This window comes from Mastomys coucha, unplaced genomic scaffold (genome assembly GCF_008632895.1).
Source record: "Mastomys coucha isolate ucsf_1 unplaced genomic scaffold, UCSF_Mcou_1 pScaffold22, whole genome shotgun sequence".
NCBI lineage: Eukaryota > Metazoa > Chordata > Mammalia > Rodentia > Muridae > Mastomys > Mastomys coucha.
Genome location: NW_022196905.1, coordinates 137908629 through 137926321, shown reverse-complemented (window position 1 = coordinate 137926321; position 17693 = coordinate 137908629). Strand labels below are relative to the sequence as shown.

At 47.6% G+C, this 17693-nt stretch overlaps 2 protein-coding genes across 2 annotated transcripts; both read right to left on the bottom strand.

The window, feature by feature from the left end:
• Positions 1-1088: 1088 nt before the first annotated feature.
• Positions 1089-16336, bottom strand: LOC116068717 (small integral membrane protein 10-like protein 2A). Its single transcript, XM_031338640.1, has 2 exons — positions 15927-16336; positions 1089-2847 (listed from the first exon to the last, which is right to left on the bottom strand). The coding sequence occupies exons 1-2, from the start codon at positions 16110-16112 to the stop codon at positions 2827-2829; spliced, it is 207 nt and encodes a 68-aa protein (XP_031194500.1). The 5' UTR covers positions 16113-16336; the 3' UTR covers positions 1089-2826.
• On the bottom strand, positions 1112-2844 carry Fam220a (family with sequence similarity 220 member A). Its single transcript, XM_031338639.1, has one exon. It carries the CDS (start codon positions 2767-2769, stop codon positions 2002-2004), a length of 768 nt encoding a protein of 255 aa, XP_031194499.1. The 5' UTR covers positions 2770-2844; the 3' UTR covers positions 1112-2001.
• Positions 16337-17693: the final 1357 nt, after the last annotated feature.

The following is a 17693-nucleotide window of genomic DNA, read 5'->3' as shown; positions in this document are numbered from 1 at the left end:
AAAAAATAAAAAATTAAATTTGCTTTAAGAATGCTAAGATTATGGGTGTTTACCAGTCAGCCAGTTCTGAAGCACCATATTTCTGTACTATCTGTCTCAAATGTTTATATAAAAGGCCTTCTTTGAGGTCACATGCCTGGTTTTTTGTTTTGTTCTGTTTCTGAATGTTGGGATTACAGGTGTGAGCCACCATGCCCAGTTTTCTTGTTATTTTGAGATAGTCTCATTATATAGCCCAGGCTAGCCCTAATAATCTCTAAACGCTTCTGCTTCTCTGCCTTACAAGTGCCGGGAATCACAAGAGTGTACCGCCATATGCAACCAGAGATGATTGCTTGACAGGGACTCTGCACAGAGGCTCATGTCGGGGTGCTCATGCACAGATGTATGTAGGCCACATCAGCCTTGGATGCCACTCTCTTCCACAGCCATCTACCTCTTTTTTTACAGGCTTTCACGTTGTTCTGGAGCTTACCAATTAGGCTAGATCAGCTGATCAACAAGCTTCATGGACTCTCTCCCTCTCCTTCTCCCCCTCCCTCCCTCCCCCCCCTACAAAATCACTCCCTAGTGCTGGGGTTGTAAAAAATCGCAGCCACACTGGGCTGTCCTAAGTGGGTCTTGGGAGTCAAACTCAGATCAAGCTTGCACAGAAAACAGGTTCCCATGTCTCTAGCCTCTTGTTTCCTGGGACAGACTTGCTTTGTAATCCAATTCATAAACCAGGCTGTGTTTGAACTCATGAATCAGAAGCACAGGCTAGCCTGGAATTTGTGCCTCAGTCTCCTGAGTGCTGGGTGTGTGCTATAATCACCAGCCATAGTGCACTATTTCAGAACCTGGAGAGAGAAAAGAGGACAAGAGTTCAAGAAGGGAGGAAGGAGGAAGGGAGGAAGAGGAGGGAAGAGGAGGGAGGAGGAGGGAGGAGGAAGAGGGAGAAGGAGGAAGACTTCAAATCCATCTTTGTGTTAGTTTTTTTCTTCAAGCTGATTCTTAATCTTCATCAGCAACCTTTCACTCAGTGCTAAAGATGTTGAAACCTTAGGAAGATGGCATTAACAAAAAGATGAGGAGAACGTAAGCACACACACAAAATAAAACATTTATTATGCTAAAGAACAGACTTTTTTATTTTCCCAAAACACTAAAATAGCCCATGGCATAGTAATTTAGGACACAATATAAATGACATATACAGTCAGGTTCCTGCCCCCCACCCCTCCCTGGCTGTTTTTTAACTGTCTTGGGTAAGAGGCTTTAAAAATGTCCACTCTTTAAATGACCTTTATTAAAGTTATCAACAAACCACAAAGGGAGAATTACTTCGGGGGGGAACAAATTCTTAATGTAAGAGATCGTAAGTCCTGGGCTGGGGTAAAGGAAAATGCTTCATTTACCATCTAGGTTCTGTCAGCAGAAGAGTTTCAACCTCTTCTGTAATTTAAAATTATCCTAAATTTAATATTGCAACTTCTCCAAAGTGTCTCCATTAAAAACTGCAACTTGGGCAGAAGGAAGGGGGCATGTGAGAAAGGACATCTGGCTGCAGGTCACAGAGTCTGTACAGTGCAGAAAGGGCAAGACTCTTCATGACCGAAGCAAGGCTTAAAAGAAGTGGAGGGCACAGCCTACACACCTCCACTTCCATCAGATGGCCAGAGGGGAGCTGAGGCAGGCGGCATCTGGATGCTAGCCCTTGAGAATGGGTCTCCATGATTTAGAACTCTGTGCTCAATGGTTCCTGTCTGATCTCATATTGGGGAGACCAATCACTTCCCCGGGGGAGGGGGTTTCCCAGTTCTGAGTGTCTTTCCAAAACGTTTGAAAACATGCTCAAAAATGTCCCTCTGCATCAACCAGCAAGGTGCGTCTGGTTGCAGGGATCAGAGCAGGAACTGAACAGCTGCAGCGTGCGCCAGACTTAATGCAAAAGAAACTGTAAGACAACCTTTAAAATTAATCTGCTGTTTTTATTGTTCTGCTTGAACCTTAACTATGGCATCACAGACTTGCTAATCCAGAAGATTGCAGAGCCAGTGACCCCACAACTATCTGCAGACCATCTGAAGTACTTGAGAGAGTTTTCTCATCTTCTACTGAAAGCGCGGGATTTAAATGGTCAAGGGACACACATCTCGTCTTGTCTTCTGGGAGAACTTCATAATGGGTGTAAGCGTACGGCAGCTGGCACAGCTCAGAGTATCGGTGAGACAGTTCTGGCCTGGTGCCTAGCTCCTTGGGGACAGCACTTAGGGGTTCATCTCTTAGGAACCCCGTTTCCCTCAGTTTTGGATGGCCTAGCCATCCTGACACCCAGGACTCTCCTCTGAGGTACTGTCCATGGCTGTCTGTGGCTCTGGGATCTCTTCCCGGCCAGTCACTTCCCAGTGCATCCCTGATGCCACAGGACACCCCAGCTAGTTGTTGTTCTGAAGGAGCAGAGGACAGAGCCTTGCCTAGGGAGGCTGCTGGAGCTGAACTTCTCCCCATTGATCTCTTCAGAGACTGAAGCACTTGGAAGCCACTGTGAAGTAGGAGGCTGGCCTTGCTCTGATCATGCTTCCTTTCTGGGGATGCCGCCGCCATGGCTGGTGACTTTCCATGGGTATCTGCTATAGGTTGGTCTGTCCAAGAAGGCACATCTGATGGGCTGGGCTTCCCCTTCTGACTTCTTTTCTTAAGGCCACATGCTAGTCTGTGCAGGTCTCCTCCTTGTGACTGCTTTACACTGGCCAGGCAAATACCCAGGGTCCCTCTCCCAGCCCTCATACTTTGCGCCCTCTGATGCAATGAGTCGGGAAGATGCCTATCAGTCAAGGATGGCCTTCAGTGGATCTCAATATGAACCTGGAAAAGATAATCAAATGAAAATTCTGTGACAGGGGGTTATTAAAACATTCACACACATAAAATATCACCAAACACTGGCCTTTGGGGAGTGTGGCCACAGAGCTGAACAGGAGCCAGACAGTGAGAAGCACTGTCCATTGTCATAGGTCCCCTGAATTACAGACAAACATGGGCTTATAGCACAGCGATGGAGAAAGGGGATCATAAGTTCAAGGCCATCCTTGGCTGCATAGTGAGTCTGAGTCAGCCTGTGCTACATTGAGACCCTGACTTAATCAGATAAATATATGAATAAAGTATACATAAAGATACAAATTATCAGTCTCCTTGGGCCCCAGGTCTTATAAAGCTCCCAACTCCAAGTCGGGTCTACAAAAGAATCAACACTGTTTTGTTTTTTGTTTGTTTGTTTGTTTTGGCGTGGTAGGTGGTTGAGATAGGGTTTCTCTGTGTAGCCCTGGCTGCTGTGGAACTCACTCTGTAGACCAGGCTGGCCTCAAACTCGGAAATCAACCTGCCTTTGCCTCCCAAGTGCTGGGATTAAAGGCGTGCACCACCACCGCCCAACAACACTGTTAACTTATGGCAAACCACCCTGCCCAACAGAATGTGACAGATGAGTTGATTTCCAAGTGCTGGGAGTCAGTTCTTCCACACCTACTCCCTTCACCCTTGCTAAAGATGCTCCGAGCTCAAAAAGTAACTGAGGAGTGTAAGAAAGGCTTCCGGCTTTGTCCAGGATCCCCAGGGCAATCTGGAGCCGGCATCCGCGCCAAGCCTTCCCAGCCCTTCCTGGTGTGAGGCAGCCAACCTGCTAGATGACAATAGGCCTGACCCAGTTAGGCAGCTGCTGCCCTGCTGGATGCCCGTCTCCTCACCTTCCCTAACCCAGCTATTAATGGCTTCAGGCACCTGACAGTCCAGACTACCACTGCTTTGTAACCTAAAAATATCCTGCTCCCAATACTTTCCAAAGCAAATTAGCAAGGCTGCTCCTATGGGGACAGGGAGGATTCCCAGTGAGTAGGGCAGTGGGCCTCGGTGGCGGTGGCGGCACGATAGACAACCTGCCTGCAGGGGTGCAGCATGGGTAAGTGGGCCCTGGCTAGAGGCTCAGGCTGGAGGTACATTACTAGGGAGGATGAGGAAAGGCGCCAACGCCACCCTCCTGAATGAAGCTGACTCACCACACAGAACATGTCAACGAGTTGCTTCTGACCAGGCAAGCACTTCGGCATCACACCTGATCTCCCAACGCCAGCTATGCCCTACAGCCACGCCTTTTCTCCCGGTTACATATCTGCTCAAAAGCACATTTAATAAAGAGAAGCTCCACCCAGCTCTGGAGGAGCTAGGCATCCTTGTGTCGTGCTGAGGGCCACGTAAGGGAAAGCACTGAGTGTGCTCTCCGGCAGCAGTGGCAGCTTTTCTATCAGTTTTGGCAAGTGTCTCAGGATAAATGAAAGGCTACTGGGATGCTGGGTAAAGTGAAGAGCAGAATAGGAACCTTGACAGACAAGTGCATCTCAGTGGGCAGTGAGTTCAATCTCCAGCACCCAGGGATTCAATACCTTCTTCTGGACCCTGTGGGCACACATACCCACAAATAAAAATTTCCAATTAAGATGAAAATAAGGGCTAGAAAGACCTCAATTCCAGTTCTGTAATCCACAGGGAGGTGGTGGCTTTTATTTCCAGCACCAAGAAGGTAGAGACAGGCAGATCTGTGAGCCTTGCTGGCCAGCCGGTCTAGCCTACTTGGTAGTTCATGCCAGTGAGAGAGAACTGTCTAAGTACCAAGAGGGTAGCACCAAAGGAGAGACCCTGGAGGTTGCCCTCGGCCTCCACATGTACTGCCTCCAAAAAAAAAGTGAACCTAGTATGGTTGTGCATGGCTGTACTCAGTACTCAGGGAGAACAGAGACAAGAGGATCATGAATTTAAGATCATCCTCAGCTATTCAGTAACTCTGGGGCCACCTTAGGGCTACCCAAGACCCAGTCTTTAACCCTCCCCTCAAAATAAATATGGAGGGACAGAAGCTACAGCCTGATGGTAGAGTGAGTACCCGGGCATGCAAAAGGCTCTTAGCTGACTTGGTTGTTTTGTTTTGTTTTTGAGACCAGAGTCTCACCATGTAGCCCTGGCAGCCTAGAGTTCACTCTGTAGACAAGGCTACCCTTGAACTAATTCAATAAAATCTACCTGCCTTTGCTTTCCAAGTGCTGGTGTGCATTACCGTACCTGGTTAAGTCTTTGATTGATTTCAACAGCAGTAGCAGCAGCAACAACAAAACATACACACACACACCACATCCCAACAACAACAACATACACACACACACACCACATCCCAAGTTGAAATGAGCCAAATGAAGTGCTACATGACTGTAATCCAGGTATGGAGGAGGACACGGCAAAGAAGCCCTCCAGTTTGAGACCAGCACAGACTACATGTTAAGACTCTATAACAGCCGGGCAGTGGTGGCGCACGCCTTTAATCCCAGCACTTGGGAGGCAGAGGCAGGCGGATTTCTGAGTTCGAGGCCAACCTGGTCTATAGAGTGAGTTCCAGGACAGCCAGAGCTACAGAGAAACCCTGTCTCGGAAAACAACAACAACAACAACAACAACAACAACAAAAACAAAAAAAAAAAACAAGAGGGGCTGGAGAGATGGCTCAGCGGTTAAGAGCACTGATTGCTCTTCCAAAGGTCTGAAGTTCAAATCCCAACAACCACATGGTGACTCACAACCACCCGTAATGAGATCTGATTCTGATGTGTCTGAAGACAGCTACAGTGTACTTACATATAATAAATAAATAAATCTTTTTTTTTAAAAAAAAGACTATAACAAAAACATGTCAAGTAGGCACCAGAATATATGTGAATATATATCCTCATGCTCTTGGAGTTGGGAAGGACTTTCTAGTGACAGCAGACACCAAACATTAAAAAAAGATTATTAAACTCTGACTAAAAAACAAAAAACAAAAAACAAACAAACAAACAAAACCACAACTCGGGTGTGGAGAGAGGATTCACCAGTTAAGAGCAGTGGCTGCTCTTGCAGAGGACTGGTGTTAGAACTCAGCACCACATGGCTGATTTCAAGCACCTGTAACTCCAGTTCAGGGAACCTGACACTCTGTTCTGGCCTTTGAGGGCACCAGACATGCAATCTGGGGCACAGACATATGTGTGGGCACTCACACTTACACAAAGAATAGAAATAAATCTTTAAAAACTAACAATTTTCAGGGTGTGCATGGTAGTACAGACCTGGAATCCCAGCACTTGGAAGGATGAGGGGAAAAAAAAATTTAGCTCAAGGCCAGCCTGGACTACACAATGAGCATCTGTCTCAAACAGGCCTGCCCGGACTACACAAGGAGCCCCTGTCTCAAACAGGCCAGCCTGGACTACACAATGAGCATCTGTCTCAAACAGGCCTGCCTGGACTACACAAGGAGCCCCTGTCTCAAACAGGCCAGCCTGGACTACACAATGAGCATCTGTCTCAAACAGGCCTGCCTGGACTACACAAGGAGCTCCTGTCTCAAACAGGCCAGCCTGGACTACACAATGAATATCTGTCTTAAACAGGTCAGCCTGGACTACACAAGGAGCCCCTGTCCCAAACAGGCCATCCTGGACTACACAACGAATGTCTCAAACACCTTTTCCTGAGAAGTAAACAAACATAAGCATGACCTACAGGCAAAGCCAAACATATGAGACACTAAGAAACTGTTTACTCTTGCAAGAGTCTTTAAAATCTCTGTGCATGTGCCCCTCCATATGTACTTTGAGAGGAGAGTTAAGCAGGGTCTTGTGTAGCCCTAAGGTATGGGTGGCTGGTGCCTCAAGGCGTGAGGCAAGAGGACCCTTTTGGGTTCAAGTTCTGTGGAGAAGATACATGAAGTTCTAGTTCAGCCTGGATAAAAAGTGAGGGTTGGGGTAGCGAGCAGGGGTTGGGAAACTGGGTCAGGCTGGGAAGATGGCCTTCCTGGGCTAGCACAAGAACCTGAGTTCAAATCCTCCACACTTAAACACACACTCAAAAATAGTAGGTGTGACCACGGCAGCGCCTGTAGCCCCAGCATCTCCAGGATGGAGACAAAGTCCCCAGCGGCTGCTGGCCAGGGGTGTAGCTGAAACAGCAGTCTTCCAGTTCAGTGAGATGACATCTCAATGTGCACTTGGGTACAAGCATCCACACTCGTGTGCGCGAGACACACACACACACACACACACACACACACACACACACGCATCCACACTTGTGTGCGCGAGACACACACACACACAAATGTGCACACAAATACCCATAGCAACATTACTCAGTGAGACAGTGACAACAACCTAAAGGTCCAGCAGCCAACTGGAGATTATCTGGAGAAATGGCAGCTATTAATAGATTCAAAGTGGGAACCAGCAGTGGAAAAGCACATTGGTGGAAGAAACTGGGGCTGTCCACGTAGCATGCTCACACTAGGAGAGGAGGGAAAGGTCTGAGGGGCTCCCTAGAACTGTTTCTTTAACCTACCTTCCTTTCCTTCTTTCTCCTTTCCCTTTCCTTTCCTTTCCTTTCCTTTCCTTTCCTTTCCTTTCCTTTCCTTTCCTTTCCTTTCCTTTCCTTTCCTGTGTCTGTCTGTCGCTCTACCTATCTACCTATCTACCTCTCTATCTACCTCTCTATCTATCTATCTATCTATCTATCTATCTATCTATCTATCTATCTATCATCTATCTATCTTAGAGACAAGGTCTCAAATAGTCAGGCTGACCTCAAATGGCTATCTAGCTGAAGATGACCTTGAACCTGATCCTCCTGCTTCCACCTCTTGTAAACTGGGCCTAGAATACCTTGCCTCAGTTGCACGATGTCCTAGGGATGAAGCCTAGGGCTCAGGGCGTGCTAGGCAAAGTCTCTTCCAGCGCCCATATTCATCTACCCACCTGTCCACAGACTTGCTGCTTCTGTCTTTGGGCCAATGTTTATTAAAACTGGAGTACCAGACTTTAAACCATTTTCAAACCTCTCAGGTAGACTTATTAGACTGTGCGTTAAGTCCATGCTCAACTGTGCGAAGAACCACCAGACTCCCACCCAGCAGCATGGAAGGACTGAGGACACCCACAGCAACATCTGCTTTTGCAATCACTCCTCCCACCCCCTGCCCCGACAACAGCCATCCCAACAGGTGTGACGTGGCCTCCCGCTGCTCCTGAGCGATGTGATGTGCTTTCTCCTCCACTCCAGGATCTCAAGGACACGCTGGCCACCTGTTTAACTTCTCTGATAAATCTCTACTCCAGCATTAATAACTGAACTGGGATGCTTGGTTTTTTGTTTTAGTTATTTTTAATTGTAAAAAATCTTTCTGTATTTAGATTACCAAATTAATTTACCAATAAATGCTTTCTTCAGTTCTTGAACATGTTAGAGATGGACCTCGGACCTCATCATTCATGCTAAGCTAACATCTGACCACTGACCTACATCTTTAGCTTCTCTACATTCATTCTTTTTGCATATAGAACGAGTTCATGTTTACTGGAATTTATTGCATCTTACAAAACTATCGGGTGAAGAAACTAGTTCTTCTCTCCCCAGGTACAGGCGCGCCGGGGCTGGAGCCCAGGGTCCAGGACACACAGGGCAGCCCCAGAAGGAAAGTAAGCACGTTTAAGCTCATTTGTTCATATCGCCTTATATATGATAACTAGCTTTTAACATTAGTATAACTAGAGTGACTCATATGCTTTAAGACAGTTGTTGTTATGTGTGTGATGGATACAGATGTGAGTACATGTGTCAAGGTCAAAGGACAATCTGTGTTGCCTCTTACCTATTCCACAGTCCCAGATTCATATGCTGTACCATCTGCCCAAAGCACACACAATTATTTCTAGAACTCTTTCAGAAACAAGTCAAAGGAGCCTGCCATAGTGGTACACGCCTATAACCCCAGTGTTCAGAAAGAAGAGGCAGAAGGACTCAGTTCCAGTAGTCTAAGCTACAAAATGAGTTCTAGGTCAGCCTGGTGAGACTGTCTCAAAACTACTAAGTCCAGAATACAGGAAAGAGGCCGGGGAGACGGCTCAGAGGCTGAGAGTGTTTGCTGCCCCTGGAAAGGACCCAAGTTCCGTTCCCAGCACCCACACCAGGTAGGTCACTAACACCTGTAACTCCAGCTCCAGAGGAGCCGACCCATTTTCTGGCTTCCAGATACACTTGCATCAACACACACACACACACACACACACACATTTAAAAAAATAAAGAAGAATGTAGGTGCTGGACCAAGCAGGATGGCTCACCAAGTGAGGCAAGGAACGTTTCCTGATATCAAGCCAAGCCTGATAACCCAAATTTGATCCCTAAGAACAATGTCATAGAAAGAGAGAACTGATTCAGACAAACTATCCTCTAATCTACACACACAACTAAAATACCAAGAAGACCAAAAAGAAGCTGTTCCAATGCTCTCTGCATGAATCTACCGCTTTCTTCCCGGCTCACTACCCCAGCTTCCAGCTTCCTGCTGTCCCGGGCTTACCCCAGGTGTGGGTCCTGGTGACAGCTCGCCCTGTCCACATTCTGCACTCCTCTAGCCCAGGCATCAATGTGGTCACAGACCTCACCTCTGCCAAGGTTTTGCTCAAGCATCCCCTTATCAATGAGGTCCTCTCTGTCTTATTCAGAATGCCAGCCAACTTCCCTTCCTCCTTAGAAGACTCAAAAGGTTTCCATGTGACAGAGGAGCTCTGAGAACAGGTGGTGACAACTGTCCAATATGGAAAGGTTTTAATGTCCCTGAATTCTACAGTTAACTGCTATGATACGTTTGTCTTTTGAGATGGGGTTTCATGGGACTCAAACTCACTCTACATGAGGATGACTCTGAGCTCCCCATCCTCCTGCCTCCAGCCCCTACGTGCTAGAGTCAAAAGCTTGTACCACTGCACCTAGTTTGCAGGATAAGCTTGCTCATAAATGTTTCCTCCCTTAGCATCTCTGGGATTCCAGGCCTGTAGCACAATGCCTGGTAAAGCAAAAACTTATTAAGTACAAGGGGGAAAAAAAAAGATGTCCAAGTGGTGAGGAGGCACAAAACCCACAAAGCTACAGAGTTAAGCAGGTTCAGAGAGGAGAAAGAGCCGCTTGGCCTGTGAGCCAGCTCAGTGGGGAAACGTGCCTGCTGCTTGATCCCTAGAGTGAGCCCCAGGACCCACACCTTCGGAGACAAGAAACTCCTGCAGGTAGTGCCCTGACCGCCACATAGGCATTGTGACATCCCATGTGCTCACACACAAAGATATCATAGAAAGCGGGGCCAGAAACCAGGGATATAGCTCAGTGGGAGAATGGGTTCAGCCCCCAGCTGGGTGGGAGGTGGCACATGCTTTTTTAATCTGGGGCAGAGAAGCAGGCAGATCTCGAGTTCAAGGCCAGCCTGGACTGCAGAGCCAGTTCCTGGACAGTCTGGGGAGAAACCTGTCTCAAAACATTAGAGAGAGAGAGGAAAGAGAGGAAGCGGGGAGGAGGAGGAGGAAGAGGAAGAGGAAAAACAGTTAAGAGCATAGAAAGCAAAGACAGGTTCAACAACGCCTTGCAGAGCACAGGGCAGTGAGGGAGAAAGCCGCTGCAGGTGAAACAAGGTCTCTTGGTCTGATGGTTTCCATCAGTGTTTTCGGTCTTTTCTCTGTTCTTTACAGGCCTTCTCTTTGGGTGACCTAGGGCTGAGACACTTGAGCCATGTTTCTCATGTGCCATAGAAGTAAAAGACTGTAGGTGTGGCTTGTCCAGAAGGTATTCATGATCCTGGTTATGTTTGTTGGTTTGTTTTTTTTTTCAAGACAGGGTTTCTCTGTGTAGCCCTGGCTATCCTGAAATTCACTCTGTAGACCAGGCTGGCCTCAAACGCAGAGATCTACCAGCCAAAGGTGTGTACCATCAACACCTGACTTTTCTTTTTTGCTTGTTGGGGAGGGGCAAGGTCTCATATAGTCCAGGCTGGCTTTGGAATCCAGATCCTCCAGCTTCTACCTTCAGGTGTGTGCTACTATGGCCCACCCAGATAGTTTTTATTATCTGTAGTGATTGGTAAGAGTCTCACTTTTTATATCTGTATGAAATTCCCATGCTGTATGAAAAAGTGGAGTGCTAATAACTTCAGATGATTGAGACTTGCTTAAAAGCAGGCCTCAGTGGGAAAGGCTATGCCTAGACCTGCTGGGACTAGATGCCCCAGGGTGGGGTGGTACCCATGGGGGCGGGGCTCCAGAGGGGGCAGTTGGGGACTGGGAGGAGAGGGGGGGGTGGGACTGGGAAGAGAGGAGGGAAGGGCTGTGATTAAGATGTAAGGTGAATTTTAAAAGCAGCAGCACTTTCTTCCTTTTCTTTCTTTTTTGTTTGAGACAGAAAAACTGTATAGCCTTGGCCGGTCTAGAACTCACTACATAGACCAGGGTGGCCTTGAACTTGCAGAGATTGCCTGCCTTTGCCTCCTGAGTGTGAGTGTTGTGATTAAAGATGGCCTGGCTTTAATTTTTTAACATTTTATGTTATTTTAAATTGGGGGGGGAGGGTATGTTCAGTACAGTGCCCTTGGAGGTCAGAAGAACTTGACAGATTCCTTGGAGCAAGAATTATAGCAGCCTGGGAGCCACTAAACTCCAGCCCCCTCCAACAGGGGCCAGTCTCCCCCTTCCAACCCCTTTTCTATCTTGAGACGGGGTCTTGTCACTATGTTGTCCACACTGACCACAGACTGGTGAGGAGGCAGCTCAGTGAAGAACTTAAACACACACACACACACACACACCATGATTTGTCTGCAAACAATACTTTTAGAAACATTTTTGCTACATGTGTTTATCTGTGTATAGAGTATATGTATGCAGTTACTCCAGTAGTCACAGATAATACTCAAGAGAGGGTCTTTCCTTTGATCTTGTGGGTCTCAGGGCTCCAACTCAGGTTGTCAAGCACCTTTAACCATCTCGCTGGCCACAAACAGCTTTATTTTTAAAGACTTATTTGTTTGTGGGCTGGAGAGATGACTCAGCAGATAGGAGCACCGGCTGTTCTAGAGGACCAGGGTTCGATTCCCAGCACCCACATGGCAGTTCACAACTGTCTGTAACCCTAAGGGATCTGATGCTCTCTTCTGGCCTCCACAGGCAGTAAGGACAAGTGTGGCACACATATATGCAGACAATACATTCATACACAAAAATTAAAATAGTGCTTTGTTGAAGATTTGTTTTGGTTTATGAGCATGACTATTTTGCAGGCTTTCGTATCACAAGCCTGCCTGGTGCCTAGAGAGATGGAACTGGAGCTACAGATGGTTGTGAGCCATCTTGTGGGTGTTGGGAAAGGAACCCAGATCCTCTGCAAGAACAGCAAGTGCTCTTAACTGCTAAGCCGACTCTCCAGTCTCAGTACATTACAACCCTTCTGAGTCTACAAATCCCTTCTGCATCTATTCTCTTGCTCAGTCACCTTTCAGACTAAAGAGCTCATCTGCTAAATGCCTCACTGCTGGGTAGTAGGGATGTAGCTCTGTGGTGGACTTAATCTTTAGTGTGCACAGTGCCTTGGAATCCATGCCCAGCACTGCCACGGGGGTAAGGGGAACCTCAGTGTTTAAATCAGGAGATTTAAACACTCAGGTAATCAAGTCCCGTAGGGCCCAACCCTTTAAACTCATTCCAGTTCCCCTGTAACAGAGGAAGGGAACAATACGCTGGAGGGAAAAAGGCTGCGAGCTACTGGAGTGTCTGTCCCCTTTAGTCAGACTACTTACACTTCCCTTTCCCCAAAAATCAGAACAACAAAACCCTTGAGTTCAGTTAGAGATTGTTCACAAATGAACAAAAGTCCTAAAGCCTTCAGGGGAACGAAGGGCATCAGATGTGAAGATTTCAAGTATAGCACTGTAACCCAGAACCCTCTCTCCCTCCCCCATTTGACCAGGCTGCATTCGACCAGGTTCAGGATCAAGCCTAAAACCCTTACAGGGATCTTACAAAACCCTTCTCTGGCTAGGCAGTGGTTCGTGTCTTTAATAGTGGCATGAGGAAAAGGCAAGCAGGTCTCTTTGAGTTTAAGGTCAGCCTGGTCTACATAAGGAATTTTACAGAGTTCCAAGCTAGCCAGAGTTGTATAGTGAGACCTTGTCTCAACAGAAAAGCCAATACTTTCCCAAAGCACTTGGTGAGACTATCTTCCCCTCTACCTGGGCCCACTTGATCCTGAATTAAGAGAACCCATGTCTGGCTCCCAAACTCTCTAAAACGGCCTACACTTGAATCATAACTTGATCTGGAACCCACCCAGCTGCCCTTGCTATCGATGGGCCTGCACTAACTCATAGCTCACGCCACTCTTATTATAGATGTTTCTCTCCTCCCAGATGCATTTGCCTTCCTTCAGCACAGTGCACACTTCCCGTTATGAAATATGGATTTGAATCACCTTTCCAGAGATGATCTCATTGTCCTACAAACAGATGAGCAATTAGGAAAGCACCGGGAATGGAATCTGCCCGTTTATTGCTTATCAAACCATGAGGCTTCACCACTCCCGCAGTGAAGAAAGCCCGTGGACAAATACAAAAGTTCCCTCTGAAAGAACTAAACAGGGAGACTGTCCCTGCCAAGGAAGACACTCGCCATATCCAGGAGCAGGAAGAGAATGAATGAACGTAAACTCTGTAAAGAGGAGGAGTCCCTGACAAAGCCTACTCAGCCATCTTGGTGCAAGCTGGGTGAGGGGTGAGTGGAAGTCATATCCACACATGAGAAGGATAAGCATGGACCTGCTGTAGTCATGCTTAAGGATGCCAGGACATGACAAATGTGTTCAGAAGACTTCTCTAGGGAGTCAGAGAGATGGCTCAGCTGTTAAGGGTGCTTGCTGTTCTTGCAGAGACCTGGACTCAAGCAGTTCACAACTGCCTGCAACTCCTGCTCCAGTGGATCCAGTGACCTCTTCTTGGCCGCCTCCTCCTCCTCCTCCTCCTCCTCCTCCTCCTCCTCCTCCTCCTCCTCCTCCTCCTCCTCCTCCTATTCCTCTTCCACCTCCTCCACCTGCAGATAATCACACATAGATCCATACATACACATAGTATATATACATACACATTACACACACACACACACACACACACACACACACACACACACACACGACACCCCTAATTGACCAGTAGAACTCAGAGAATATAGAAAATCCCAGGCTAGCAATTGGAATAGCCCGGACTCAAGAAGGGTACAAGAGAAATGAATACATAAGGACATTTTGGGGGTTTTGTCTACTTAGACAGGGTCTCAAGACACAGCCATAGGTGACCCTGGGCCTGATTCTCTTCCCTCCACCCTCCAAATGCTAGGATTATAGACATGATCACCACACCTAGTTTATGCAATACTGGAGACTAAACCCAGGACAGTGCATACTAGGCAGATTCTCCTCCTGAGCTACATCCCTAGCCTGTTTTTTGTCTGTTTGTTTGTTTTTAATGTTACAAAACACAGCAATCCAAGATATAACATTTTGTAGTGAGTAAGCTCTTGTAGTCTTTCATGCAAATTTTTTAACTAAGTACAAATCAAATGTAACTCTGGACACCAGATTCCAACACTTTTGTTTTATTCCCCAAAGATTTTTTTTTTTCTTTTTGAAAACTTTGAGCTAACTTGATGTTTAAAAATCAGGAAGTCTGATTTCTCTCAGAGGAGGTTACCAGATCCAGCAGACACACCGGAGCCATGTTTCTACAGGTTGGTAATTTGGCAGGAACACAGGCTTTCTGGTTTATCTCAGTTCCCACACCCAGCATTCTTTACTCACTTGTGGTACCTGCTGTAAAGGTTTGATGTTTCTGCCCCCATGGCCTGGTACCACTTAAGACGCCACAAGTCCTGTCCATGCTTGCCTAGCGTTCACAAAGTCCTGGGTTGATCCCAGCAGCACCTCATAACCAGGGTGGTACACACATAGGAACCCCCTCTCAAAAAAAAGTAAAGAGATTCTGACTTGGACCTTAAAATTGGTTTTTCTTAACTCCTTTTAACCAATTTTGATCAACATGGTTGGCTTCAGATTTCACGTGGTCTGTAACCACCCGTGTTAGGGACCATTTACACGTACCAAGTCCATTACATTCTGACTTGACCCAACTGCAAGAAAAACTACACTGAACTGGCTCCTCTGCACACCAGGGAACGACATATGCACAGTAAGCCAGAGGTTGTGCTGATTCCTTGCCTATAGCAAATGCAAAGCACCCACCGAGTTCATTTCCAGAACCACAAAAAAACAAAAACAAAAACAAAAACCTGTCAGATTACACGCTTCCCAGGGGTGGAGCCGAGTCCTTCCTTCCAACACTGCCTATGCCACTCCAAGGTGTGTAAACAGAACCCAAGGGAGTTCACTATCCAGCCTTTCTTACATTTTTGAGACAGAACAACACTCAGATCATTAAGACCTCTCCGCTAGAAAAAAAAAAAAAGCATTCTGTAATTAAAGAGATGGAGAAATGTCAGTCATTTCCAGCAAATGCGGCCTCCAGAATGCTGATGCGGACATGCTGTTAGTCCACGTCTAAACTGTTTCAGGCCTCTGAATCTGTTTTCCCTCTTTCTCTCATCTTCATCCTCATCGCCATTTCTAACTCCTGGCCAGAATAACTCGGAAACACTGGTCAAGACACCATTAACTTTCAACCTAAGGTACAAGGATAATATAATAAACCGTCACAAAGTTTGGGGAACCAGAATTCACCAAGGAACTCGCAGCTACGGGATCGCCAACAATTTGTCTTTTTTAAGGACAAAGCGTCCTAAGGGACCTTCCTGTCATCTTTTCTTAGACCCCACCCCCAGATGTGGGACCTACCCTCTGAAGCATCCTCTACGCAGAGTGGGAGTCCCAGGGGGAGAATACGCGATGTATGGTACACACTCAGCCTCAGGCTGATAGCATGAGCCCCCCAAGCACCTGCATCCCGCCGAGCCAGGTGGGCAGGGATGCTGAGGGCGCGGCTCACCTACCTGCAGGCGCACGTTGAGCATCATGGAAGCCACGATGTAGAGGTAGGGAAAGTTGATGCGCAGCCGCCAAGCCAAGTCAAAGAAGATGAGCAGCGTGCGAGTCAGCCCCTTGCAGAAGACCCCATAGGAGCGGGCGGCGGCCGAGCGCGACAGCCGGACAGCCAGACCCGACAGAGCCGTCGCCATATAGAGATCCGCGGCGCTCCCACTGCCCGCCCGCCCTCCCTCTCCGCGCCCCGTCGCCCAGGGCCTCCTCCCCCGGGCCGCTGCTCAGCGCTCAGCGATCTCAGGGAGCGAGGGAGACCGCGGCGAGGCCGGCAGGAGGGCGGGCCGCGGGGGAGCTGAGTCTGCGCGTCACTCTCCCGAGGCGCCTCCGCGAGCTACCACCTGGATTCCCGGCCGGGCCGCGCGGCCTGACGTCACAAAGCCGGCCCGCGCCTGCGCAGGCAGCAGACTCCACCTCCCGCCCCGCCCCTCAGGAGGCTTTCCTGGCAAGTGAAGTGCGCGTGCGTTGGAGAACTGTGTTGCATCTGGCGCCTTCTAATGGTGAGGTTGAGAATAACAACATAGGAAAAGAGGCGTGGTGGCGCTAGCCTATTCATAGTCCAGCTGCACTCAAGAGAATGAGGCAGGAAAAACGTTGAACTCAAGGCTGGCTGCTCCTCCAGTGGGCCCTCAGTTCAGTTTCCCGTACGCATACTAAGTGGCTCAAAATCACCTGTAAGTGGTTCCAGGAGATCCGATGCCTTCTGAACTTTGAGGGCATCTGACTATTTGCATGCACATCTATATCCATATAAAAATAAATCTTTAAAATACAACAGTAAAGGTCAGGCGGTGGTGGTGCACGCCTTTAATCTCAGCACTTGGGAGGCAGAGGCAAGCGGATTTCTGAGTTCGAGGCCAGCCTGGTCTGCAGAGTGAGTTCCAGGACAGCCAAGGGTACACAGGGAAACCCTGTCTCGAAAAAATGCAAAAAAACAAAACAAAAAACAAACAAAAAACAACAACGACAACAAAAACAAAAGAGATGACTCAAGGTTATAAGCCACAGGAACTTTATACAACATATTCTTAAAAATGGTTACAGTGAGACCAGCAAAATGGTGAAGCAGGTAAAAGTTCCCATTGCTCCTGAGGACCTGAGTTCAATCCTGGGACTCTCGTGATGGAAGAATACAAGTGACTCCAGGGTGTTGTCTTCCACGCTGCTTATTTACTTTTGTTAACCTGACACAAGATAAACTAACTGTTCTCAACCAGTGGGTCGCGACCACTTTGGAGGTCAACCAACCTTTCACAGTGGTTAGCCTAAGACCATCTGTATATCAGATATTTACATTACGATTCGTAAAAGTAGCAAAATTACAGTTACAAAGTAGTTATGAAACAATCTTATGGTGGTGGTCACCACATGAAGAACTGTGTTAAGGGGTGGCAGCATTGGGAAGGTTGAGAACCACCGCTAGAGTTATCTAATTCCTGGAGTTAGCAGGGAAGAAGGAACCTCAACTGAAAGAGTGTCTCCATCGGGTTGACCTGTAGGCAATTCTGCACCGCATTTTCTTGTTTGGTGATGGGTGCGAGGGGGTCCAGACCATTAAGGGTGATACTGGAATAGCAACAGGCTAGTGCTGCCCCGCCACTTTCCTTGTTATCCTCGGCTTCACCATTAGAGGGTGCCAGGACGCAAGGCAGCAACCCCACTCTCCTCCACACAGGTGTAGGAAAACAAGGTAAACCTAGTAGGGTGTAGGGGTGTGTGGG